Source organism: Leishmania braziliensis, chromosome 21 (genome assembly GCF_000002845.2).
Source record: "Leishmania braziliensis MHOM/BR/75/M2904 complete genome, chromosome 21".
In the NCBI taxonomy this organism is placed as follows: domain Eukaryota; phylum Euglenozoa; class Kinetoplastea; order Trypanosomatida; family Trypanosomatidae; genus Leishmania; species Leishmania braziliensis.
In genome coordinates this window covers 159,783-171,091 of record NC_009313.2, presented here as the reverse complement: position 1 = coordinate 171,091, position 11,309 = coordinate 159,783, and the positions used below count along the sequence as shown (strand labels likewise).

General features: G+C 60.1%; 4 protein-coding genes across 4 annotated transcripts; all 4 read left to right on the top strand.

Moving 5' to 3' along the window:
- Positions 1-481: 481 nt before the first annotated feature.
- Positions 482-775, top strand: LBRM_21_0620 (conserved hypothetical protein; the record flags this gene model as incomplete). Its single annotated transcript, XM_001564721.1, has 1 exon — positions 482-775. One exon carries the CDS (start codon positions 482-484, stop codon positions 773-775), a length of 294 nt encoding a protein of 97 aa, XP_001564771.1.
- Positions 776-2,033: 1,258 nt separating this feature from the next.
- LBRM_21_0610 (dihydrolipoamide acetyltransferase precursorlike protein) lies at positions 2,034-2,822 on the top strand (the record flags this gene model as incomplete). The annotated part of the gene is made up of 1 exon (XM_001564720.1): positions 2,034-2,822. The coding sequence occupies one exon, from the start codon at positions 2,034-2,036 to the stop codon at positions 2,820-2,822; it is 789 nt and encodes a 262-aa protein (XP_001564770.1).
- A 1,877-nt stretch (positions 2,823-4,699) lies between these two features.
- LBRM_21_0600 (putative la RNA binding protein) lies at positions 4,700-5,710 on the top strand (the record flags this gene model as incomplete). Its single annotated transcript, XM_001564719.1, has 1 exon — positions 4,700-5,710. One exon carries the CDS (start codon positions 4,700-4,702, stop codon positions 5,708-5,710), a length of 1,011 nt encoding a protein of 336 aa, XP_001564769.1.
- A 1,485-nt stretch (positions 5,711-7,195) lies between these two features.
- On the top strand, positions 7,196-10,672 carry LBRM_21_0590 (conserved hypothetical protein; the record flags this gene model as incomplete). Its single annotated transcript, XM_001564718.2, has 1 exon — positions 7,196-10,672. The coding sequence occupies one exon, from the start codon at positions 7,196-7,198 to the stop codon at positions 10,670-10,672; it is 3,477 nt and encodes a 1,158-aa protein (XP_001564768.1).
- Between the last annotated feature and the right edge of the window lie 637 nt (positions 10,673-11,309).

Genomic DNA, 11,309 nt, shown 5'->3' with positions numbered 1-11,309 from the left:
CAAGCCCACATAAGACGTGTGTGTGTGTGTGTGTGTGTGTGTGGGGCATCGTCCACGCCACTGAAAATGCATGAGCGACCCTGTGTTTCCTCCTTCCCCCCTTCTCTGTCGATTCAAGCTGAGAGAAAGAGAGAGAAGGGGAGTCGACGATGTGTGTGTGTGTGTGTCTTTGAAGAGAGAGACTTGAGTGGTACGTGTGTGCGCAAGCACTACCCCACCATCTGCGCCACTGAAACCCCTCAATTCCTTTTTGACCTGCCTACGATTCTCTCCACCTTCTCTACATTATCCTCCTCTCGCCCCCTCTCATTTGCTCACTCAATGCCGCCTTTCCCCCCCTTCACAGCATAACAAGCCAAGCATTCATAGGGAAGCACAAAGACACAACTGCATCTCCTTTCCTTTCTCTGTGTGTTCTCTTCTTTATCTCCAGACCTGCGCACGTGCAGATTTTGCAAGCTGTTCTCTCCTCCACACATCGATGGCGGAGCGCAGCTTTGCCCAGCAGGACGACCTGCGCACACAGGACCAGCTGCTCGATCAGCTTCACGCCTCCGTGATGAACACGAGGCACTATGCAATACAGATCGGCGACGACCTCGGCGAGCAGGACGACATGCTGAACCGTCTGCACAACAACGTGACCCACACAGCAGATGAGAGTCGGCGGCAGAATCAGAACGTCGTTCAGCTGCTCACGGAAAGCGAGAGTCGAGGTTTCTACGCTGTCGTGCTGCTCCTAGTCGTCCTTATCGTGCTGCTGCTGGCCATTTGAAAGGCGGGGGCAATCGAATAAAAGCGAGAAGGGGAAGGGAGACGGCGGTGATGAAACAGCCAGCTCATCCTTCACACACCCGCACACACACACACACACACACACACACACACACACACACACACACACACACACACAGACACACGCGCAGGGTACACCTGCATATTTGCAGGCGTTGTGAACTCAACTGAACGAGCATTGCAGAGAAGCACGAGAGTGCGTCTGTGGATGTGTTAGTGGTTGTCGCTGGAGCTTCTCTGTCCGTGTCCGACAGCCCCTCACCTCTTCATTCTGCGCTGCTCTCCTCTTTCTCTTTCTCTTTCTCTCTCTCTCTCTCTCTGTTTCTCCATTATAGGCACGCTGCTGCTGCTGCTGCTTTCGCTCATGGAGTACATCTGTGCTTGTGCGGGATGGTTGCTGCACTCGTTTTTTTCTGTTGCTCTGCGTACCCCCCTCCCCTGCGTGCGTTTGCTGTTTTACTCTCCCAGAGAGAGAGAGAAAGCGAGTTGGATGAGACAGAGATCAAGAGAACGTATTCAGAGGGGGAGAGGCGAGGGCGACTGCACTTTACCCATCGAAGGGCCCTCTGCAGCAACGGTCTCCTATTGGCCTGTCTGCGTGCGCCGTGGACAGCTAAGGGGAGAGAGGCGAACAGACAAAGGAGCCGCCTGCATCAAGGAGGTCCATCGGCGCCTGCCTCGACGCGCCCATCTCACCCCTTCCTTTCCTCTTTCCCCCCCTCTAACGTCACAACGTCCACACATGTACACGTGGGTAAACACGTACAGCGCAGCTGTGCAGACTCAACCGATGACTGTTGTGGTGGTGGCGCTGTGTATGCACGTGCCTTTCTCTCTCTCTCACTGTACTCGATGCTTCCTCCTCCTCCCCCTCCCCCCCCGCTGCCAACCACGCACACACGTATACGCGCACGCGACTTGCACGTGATGCCCCAGTCTTTGAACAGTACTCGCTTCATCTCCTCATTTTCTTCCCACTTGTTTTTTGAATCCCCTAAGGGCGGTTTTCTCCTCCCCTCTCTTTGTCCTCCTCTGATTTTGCCTCTCTCTTTCGTGTGTGTGTGTGTGTGTGTGTGTGTGTGTGTGTGTGTGTGTGTGTGCCAGTACTTGTTCATCAACCACCTCGCACTCACGCCACTCATCAAGTCAAGTGAAAGAGATCGCCTACACATCTGCCGGAGGCTTCATCATAACCGCCATCCACCGCCCCCCCAAAAAAAAGCAAAATAAAAGGGAATATGATGCGACGCACGCTGCTCTGGCTCGTGAATTTCGAGCCCGTCTTCATGCCGGCTCTCTCCCCGTCGATGGAGAGGGGTACCGTGGTCGAGTGGAAGAAGAAGGTAGGCGATGTTGTGAATGAGAATGATGTCTTCTGCACCATCCAGACGGACAAGGCTGTAGTGGACTACACGAATACCTTCGAGAGCGGCTACCTCGCCAAGATCTACTGCGAGAACGGCCAGTCTGCCCCTGTGGCCAAGACGATCGCGGTTATGGTGAGCGACGCCGCCGATGTGGAGAAGGCCTCTAACTACTACCCTGAAGATGCTGCTACTGCCCCTGCTACTGCCCCTGCTGCTGCTGATGCTGCGCAGGATCCCCCGGTTTCCTCGGCCGCACCTGCCAAGCATTACGGTGGCTCGATTGACGCGGCGGTGGCGGCTAGCGGCCCGAGCGTGACCCGCATTGTTGCTGGTCTGGAGCCTAGCGCTCTAGCCGGCATCGCTCCCTCTGGTAAAGGCGGCCGTTTCCTGAAGTCCGATTTTTCTGATCAGCCCGGCTTCAAATACAGCGACACTGCGCCGGCGCGCGCGACGCGGAAGGAAGTTCCGGCTGCTGCCGCTGGTGACACGAGTAAGACAGCTGCGAAGTCTGTCGCTGGGACAGCGGTAAGTGGGAGTATTTACGACGTTGTGCTCAAGCCCGGTCCTGCGTACAAGAGCGTCAGTGATACCGCCCTGCTGAACAAGCTCATCCGCGCCATGTACGTTCCGAAGCCGAATGCAAATAAGGCCGCCAAGTAAAGAGGTGGAGAGGAGTTCCCATGTGCGTGTGTGCCGACCGCGTCTCTTTCGCTTATTGACTAGGGGAGCGGCAGAAGCTGAGGAGTTGCTCTTCCTTTTAGTCGGCGTGGTGGTGTGGCTCACTCCGTCCGTGCAGGCGTGATGTGGATCAGTGGACTCTCAGGGGGGACGGATTTCACAGCAGCAGTGGGTGGGCATGCCCGCCTGCATGTGCACACGCACAGGTCCACTCGTCCTCTTCTTTTCTCATAAGCGGTGCACTTCATGGAATAGGGGAAGGACGAGAAGGCAGTGGGGGAGCGGTCAGGTCGAGCATGGAGGCTGTACCTACACGATGACGGAGACCGGAGTGCAAAGGGGTGGGGTGGGTGTAGATGCGAGAGTGTCTTCCGTCCTCACCCTATGGAAGACACGTCTGCCCAACCCCAACAGGCCCCCTCCCCTCAGGAACGAGGAACCCTTGAGTTATCACGGCGGCTTGTTGAGGCATCAGTCACGCAACCGTCGACCCCCTCCCCTTCCCTTTCCTCTCCTCGACCTGCACCTACACCACGGCACGGAGCTGAAGCATTGCTGCTCTGCGGCAATTTCGTGCGGTGTGTTGTGTTCGCTAATTGGCGCGTTTGGCGAGTGTGGAGGGACACACGCCTCAACGACAAGACGACCGAGAGGCGAGAGGGTTTGTGTGCGCTGTGTGGCTTCTTCCTGCTTCTGCTTCTCCTTGTAGTAAACGACCCATCAGGCGTGGGCACGCCATCCGCTTGCCACGCACGTCCTCTCCCTTCCTTTCCCCCTCTCTCAATTGCAAACGTGTGCGTGACAGCCCCAACGTCACCCTTTAGCCTGCGAAGTCAGGCCACACGCCCACGCCTGCGATTGAGAGAAGGCTGAGCGAGAGGGAGCAGCGCCAGATGGCGTTGAGCAGCGACGAAAAAGTGGACCAGAAGAGAGGGAGAGGGAGAGAGAGAGGGCCAGGCTGGGTTGAATTGCGTTGTCTTTCACTATCGGGGCTGTAGAGGAGGAGTTGCCGCTGCCAGTGGGTGAGGGGGCGGCCCCAACGTGGGGGGAGGGCTGATCGGTGGTGGTGGTGGTGGTTTGACAGCGCGTGCATTTGTCTGCGTGTCGACACCACCACAGCCGCAGCGCTTTTGTTGTTGCCCTTTCCGCCCTCTTTTCGCCTTCCGCTCGTTCTCTTCCTTCGCTTGATGTCGTTGTTGGCCTACGTGTGTTGCCCCTCCCCCCCGACGTCTCTCTCCTTCTCACAGCGCTCCTCCACCCCAGACATTCGCGCGCGGCTACAGTGTCAGCAGTGTTGTCCAAGGATATCAACCTGCCCACCCATGAGACCAAACAGCGCCAAGCAGCCCTCTCGAGCCGAGTGGGACGATGGAGAAGCGCACCACGAAGGCGAAGGACCCACACTGACATGTGTGCGCTGACAAACGCGCTGTTCTCAGCGGATTTCCCCAGCCTGTAGTGAGGCAAGGATGAGCAGGAAAACAAAGCGAATGCGCGCAGGACACAACGAAGTATCCCTTCCAGCCACTGACTGCTTGATGAACGCGGGTGATTGCCAACAGGCCCGTGCTTTTCTTTGCCCTCGCTATTCTCTCCTCTCTTTTTTGGGGATTTACCCCTCACTTCTGCCTGCATTCTACTTTCCTATTCCTCACATGCAAACACCCGCAATGCGTTGTCTGCTACACACTCACGAGCTTAACTTCGCACGCTTGTCCGTGAAGACACTGCAGTAGGCACTCTCGGCAGCAGCAGTAACACCCACATTATCATCAGCACTTCTCCTCTTTCCTCCCCGCTTCGTCCTCTCAAAGCCCCCTCCTTGAGCTTTTCCTGCCTCGCATATTTTCTTGTTAGTCATGTCCGATCTCGCCGCAAAGATCTGCCGACAGGTGGAGTTTTACTTCAGCGACGTGAACGTTGCCAAGGATGTCTTTCTCAAGTCCAAGATGGCCGAGGACCCGGAGGGCTTCATTTCACTGGAGGTGCTGCTCACCTTCAACCGCCTGAACAGTCTCACGAAGGACCCGAAGGTGGTCGCCGAGGCGCTCGCCGGGAGCGACAAGCTCGTCATGCATACGAACGGACTATCGGTGCGCCGCAAGGACTCCCTGCCGGAGTCCATCCAAACCGATGAGCAGACGGTGTACGTCAAGCCGTTGCCCGCGCTGGCCACACTGGAGCAGCTGCAGGAGTTCTTTAGCGCTCACGGCACCGTGCTGGCGGTGTGGCGCCGCTACTTCCAGGGTGGCAACAAAGACGCGCCGGTGGAGAGTCGCACGAAGCCGTCTGTGTTCGTGGTCTTCGCCAGCAAGGCGGATGCCGAAAAGTTTGTCGCGGCGCCGCCGCAGTACGACGGCGTGCAGCTCAGCGCACAGATGAAGGTGGCGTACTTGGAGGGGAAGGCGGCGCAGGTGGCTTCCCAGAAGAACCGCAAGCGCGAGCGCGAGGATGGTGTGGACGCTGGTGCGCCGTCTTCTGCAGCCCCTCGAACGCCGGCCATGCCCACTAACAGCAGCTACCGCATCTCCGGATGCGGCGCGATCGAGAAGTTCTCCGAGGTGAAGGGACTGTGGCCGGCGGAGGAGCAGAAAGGCGTGCGATACGTGTACATGCCGACCAAGGAGGAGGCCCTCATCATCTTCCAGGATGCCGAGACAGCTGAGAAGATGGTTGCGTCCGTCAAGACCCGCGCGGCGACGCTGCAGGGCAAGCAGCCGGAGGTGATGAAGCTCACTGAGGAAGACGAAAAGGCTCTCATCGCGAATGTAGAGAAGGAGATCTCCGAGCGCGCAGCGCAGCACGGCAGCCGCGGTGGGCGTGGGGGTCGCGGTGGCCGCGGTGGTCGCCGTGGTGGTGGCCGCCACTAGTCTCTGCAGCGTATTGGTAGGCGCTGATATATGCGTACCTACGCACAAGACACCGCTGCCGCACCCACGATTCTGCACTGCCTCTTCCCGACTTTTTGATGATGTCAGGAGTTAGCGCTGGTGATTCCGCATGCTCATAGACACGGCAAAGGAAGCCAAAGCGGTGTGTGTGTGTGTGTGTGTGTGTGTGTGTGTGTGTGTGTGTGTGTGTGTGTGTGTGAACGGCGCCCCTCGATGACCTCGTGCGCGAGGCCCCTAAGCTAAAAAGGTTACAAAGTTGTACTTGTGTTTTCTTCCATTCTTTTTCTTTTGCTTCTTCCGCACAGTCAGTCCTCGTGGCGGTAGGCGCTAAGCGCACGCGCGCGTCTTTGGTAGTCTGCGTGCGTGCGTGTGTGTGTGTGTGTTGACGCCTTGTTGTGACGTAAAATCTGCCGTGTAACGGAGGGGGAGAACAATATGCCCTAAAGCGGGAGCGAGTGAGGGAGGTCCCAGCATGGAAACTGGAGGGGGGAAGGGCAAGGCTGAACCACCCGCGAGAACACTCGCGCCTGTCCGGCCATACACACAAGCGCGTTCCAATTGTGTGGGCGAGTGCACTTGTCTGTGTGTATGCCTGTGTGCCCGGTGTGGGACTACGCTGTCCGCTCCCCCCCCCCCCCCCTCCCCCACTACCCACTCCTCAGTGTCATTCACCCTGCCTGGGCGCTAAAGAGATGACCCTAATGGCACCATGCGAGAGAAAAGAAACACATTCATCGGAGGACGAGAGACACATGGCACGACATCAGCACAGCGACATCCTCAGCATCTATGGTGCTAACCGGATGTACCTTTGGGCTGCGTATGCGTGTACATGACTCACGAAGAATGGGGGGCGACAGGGTCGTCCTTGCGAACGCGCGCGCGAGAGAAAGGGGAAGAGGTGATAAACAAGGAGGGGCCAGGCGGGTACACCGGAGGCGGACTGCAAGGCGTACGTATAGTGCGTTCAGGGGGTTCCTCTCCGGATTTTCCTCCTCCTCGCAGCGCGCGGTGCATCTCTTCCCCGCTTCCTACGACTAGCCACCCTTGTATTCGTGTCTCGTGATCCAAGGGCGTCCCTGATTCACTCATCACGTTCGTCCACTAAAGCACACAGACACGAGGGCGTGTGTCTACTAATGGAGAAGTGCATCGTCAGCGGCGCACAGCAAACACCCTCTTGTCGCTCTTCTTGACCTCGTCACTGCTCCCCTCCGCATTCTTGTACCTCTCACGCACTTCCTCGCTCTCTCCTTCTCTTCATTTCACTGACGCTTTTCTTCGCTGCGTCTACGTGGGTCCATCACGGGGCACGCGGCAACTTCTCCTCTACAGTTCTGAGAGTGCTTGACACCACTGCATCGTTCTCCATCAGCACTCTGAAAGCAAAAGAGACTACAGAGAGAGGCGCCTTGGTGCGTTTCACGCAGTTGCTATAGAGGTCCCTGTACAGGCCGAAAAATAATGTCCACCATTACCGCATCTGCCGCTGTCGTCAACGACGCCGTCGATGCGTCCCTGGTGGAGTATGTGAACTACATGGACATCAAGCTGGAAGGTGTGCACCACCTTCCTGCCGATTGGCTCTCCGCTGGCTTCCCCGTCCAGACACTCGGTACAGCAGGTGGACCGACGAACGCTGGCTCCAGCCATGCGCACGGGCACGACAAGGAGGGGTCAGCGGAGGAGACGGAGGTTGCCTACGCGTATCACCCGTTCCGCTACGAGGTTACCCTTGCATTGCCTGCTGCGAAAGCGAAGGAGACAGCGGCCACGGACAGCGATGCGACCGGCACAGCTACTGGAGAGGCTGTCAGTGAACAACCATCACCGTCCGCCAGCGAAGGCGCAGGGGTGGGCATTTCCGTCGTCTCCTTCACGCGCGGTCGGCTGCTGCTGCCTTTGCCGCAGTATACGGAGTACATCGCGGCAGCGGAGCCACCGCCGGCCCCGGGCGTAGACGACGCCAGCCCGCTGCGAGACGTACCCGTCGCTATCAGCGCAGAGAACCTGATAAGTGGTGCCGGCGCGTCCGGCAACGAGAGGGAGACCTCCGAGGTAGACAAGGCATCTGGCAAGGTGACCACCACTGCTGCCGCCGCCACTGCACCTCCTGCCGCCACGCCAGCGATTTTGTGGGTCATGACGGAGCGGACGGACGCGCCTGGTGCCAGTGCTGGCGCGAATTGTGCCGATGACGTGGGGATAGTGGCGACAAAGCGCCGCGCAAAGTTGACCACGTCCCTCGCCGTTGCCACCACAGGCTCTGCTGCTGCTACTGCGGCGGCCAGCAGTACTGTGGCTGCCGCAGCCGCTGCAGCTGCTGCCGTTCCTGGGGCGCCTGCGCCGCCACTGCCGGAGTCCAGCGAGCCAGCCCCATGCGTCGTGCGTGTCCCTCTGACAGCCGTGCAGGAGGCGTACCTCGACGGCTTACTAGAGGCTGGCGAGCCGCTGAAGCTGAGTTTCCGCCGCGTCCTGCGTCCTAGCTGCCCGGCTGAGTGGGAGGACTTCAACGCCGACTACTTTGCGGCTGAGATCCCCATCTCTCTGCAGGCCTTGAGGGAGCCGGGGTCGACCCACCTCGCCGCTGACGTGGCCCTGCAGCCAGCGAGCGCGCCAGAAAAGCGCACCGTCCCTGGGTCGGTGCCATTGGAGCACAACGACCATGGCGAGCGCGGAAAGAAGCGCAGCGTCACCCGCAAGCAGCGCCAGATGGTGCCTAGCATCCTCATCGACGTACCCGACCGTGACGCCCCGCACCCGTACGTGACGGCCGGCACCATGGCCACCGTCTCCCTCACGCTGCAGCGCACTCTCACTCGTCTCGTCAGTGACCGTGTGCGGCCTGCCGTCACACCTGCCCAGCTGATTCCGCCGCGACCCACGCCAACGGTGCTCGCTGCGGCCGCCTCCGACGTACAAACGTGCCTCGAGCAAACACTACTGGGTATTGTGCGGCGGCTGGTACGTGATATGCTCGAGACAGCTCAGAACAAGTCGTGCGGATCGTCCGAGTCTGACAAGGTGGCCTGGCATACAAACCTCGTGTCGGCTCTGCAGAGCACTGGTGAGCTGGCTGCCTTCAAGAGTCAGCTGACTCCGCTGGTGGCGGCTCTGGTCCAGGAGCGTCTGCGGAGAGATCCTACCGCTGGCGGGTCGCCGCAGGAGGTGGCACGGGCGAGCAACGAGCTTTACGTTCGACTCACGGACATGCTGCACAGCGCTCTGCACGAGTGCGTCGGCGAAGGCGACGCGGTATCGAGCGGTGGCGTGCTGAATAGCGGCGAGGAACAGGAGGTGAGGTGGCGCGCGATTGAGGCGGAGGTGAGTGGGGACTTTGAGCTGGCTGCGAAGCTCTACCAGAGTCGTCTAGCCACGCACGTCGCTGGCGACAACTGGCCGGCGCTCTGGATAGACTGTGCCGTCTTCTACCAGCGCACTGAGGAGTTGGCCAAGGCGGAGCAGTGCTACCGCGAGGCGATTGCATGCGACCCGGGTTGCACGCCGGCGCTGCTCGACTACGGAGCGTGGTTGCTTGCCCACGACCGGCTGGAGGAGGCGGCCGTGTTCCTGCACGGCCTCGTCGACTTTGCACCGCAGCACAAGCTGGGATGGGGCTGCATTGCGCTGCTGGCGGACTTGCACGAGTTGGCGGTCCGCGTCGGCAGCCCCGACGCGGCGGTGGAGCAGAAGAAGTGGCGCAGGGAGCAGCGTCTGGCGCTGCGCAAGGCGGTGGAGTGCGGTGCTCTGAGCACGAGCCACGCCACTGGCGAAGCCGAAAGAGGAGGTCTTGCTGAGAATAGCGGCCCTGCCAACGCCTCTTTCCCTACTCCTCCTCCCGCGCCACCGCAGCAGGGAGACGAGGAGGAGCAAATGTACTTTGAGGTGGCGACATACCTCGTGAATCTGCATCACCGTGACTTGGCGAATGTCTGCCTGGCACGGTGCCGACCTGGGGAGCCGCGAGTGGAGCTGCTGTACGCGCGCCTGTTCGCGCAGGGTGAGCAATACGAGGAGGCACTCAATACGCTGGACGAGATAAGGACGCTGTCTGTTGCGCACCCGTCTGCCTCTGCGGCAGAGCAGCGCCTCGTAGACGAGTGTGCGCTGCTGCGTGCCGAGTGCGCCGCTGCGCTGGGGCGTCCGTCGGAGGCTGTGAGGATGTACAAGCAGGCTCTGTGCCGCGGCGAACCGGCCACGGCGCCGCCGTACCTTGCGGCCCTGGTGGCACACTGGCAGGCGCATCGCCAGGAGGTGCAGTCAGCCCGCACAGTTGACCAGAGTAGCGTGGCAAGCTCAGCTCAGGCACTGCTGGACCAACGCATCACAGAGGCTGAAGGCATGCACTACTTGTCCGCCTACCTGCGCCTGTGTAACTTGCTCCTGGCAGAGGGCCGCTACCGGGACGCGCTGGGCGTCGTGACGCTCGCACTGCAGGTGTGGCCGAGCAGCTCGGTGTTGTGGCTCGGTGCCGGTGTTGCCTACTACCGCGCTGGCGACCTACTGCCAGCGGAGGAGTGCCTGCAAGAGAGCAACACGCTGAATCCGGCCAACCCGCGCACGTGGGCCTACCTCGCCCTGCTGGCAGTGCGGCTGCAGAACGTTGGGGTGGAGGAGGTGATGCAGCAACTGCTGACCCTAAACCTGGAGGATGCCCCGCTATGGGCTGAGCTCGGCCGCACCCTGCTGGGCACTGCGCAGTTTCCGCGACTGAGCGTGCTGTGCCTGCGCCGTGCTGCCGCGCTAGTAGATGGCAAGGGTGACGCTGCTAATACTGTGTGGTCGTCGACGCAGTATCACCTCGCACACGCGCTGATGGACCTGCAGCAGTGGGAGGAGGCGGAGCAGCTCCTGCGCAACGTTGCTTCGCAGAGCGGCAGCAACGAGGTGCTGCGTGGTAAGGCGGAAGAGGAGCTGGCGATGCTCCGCGCCGGTCAGTAGCACAATGGTGATACATAGGAAACGAGTGGCCTCTGCCTGTCTTCGCTTTCGTGCGGAAATGTTCATCAGCGTCTGCCGCGTGTGTGTATGTATGTGTAGAGAGAGCCAGGGCTTAGAAAGGAAATGCAGACCTCCTACACGCGTGTGTCCATCCGTCCTTCTCCCCCACCTCCGAGTGTACGCGTGTCCCATGGTGGGCACGTCTTTTCTGTTCTGTTCTCATGTACAGCCTTTCTTTTCGAGTGATTGCCTCTCTCTGTGTTTTGCATGTATTCAGCTGATCGCCATGTATCTCTGGCCTGCTCCGTTATGCGCGCCGCTGTCCAGTGGCGTGGCGTGGCGTGGCGTGGCCGTCGCGCTTGCGGTGTGCGTGGTGTCGGCGCTGCGCGCCGGAGGGCGGTCTCCGCACCGCCCTGCGGCGCGCAGCGCCGACACGAAGCACCCCGCAAGCGCGACGGCCACGCCACGCCACGCCACGCCACTGGACAGCGGCGCGCATAACGGAGCAGGCCAGAGATACATGGCGATCAGCTGAATACATGCAAAACACAGAGAGAGGCAATCACTCGAAAAGAAAGGCTGTACATGAGAACAGAACAGAAAAGACGTGCCCACCATGGGACACGCGTACACTCGG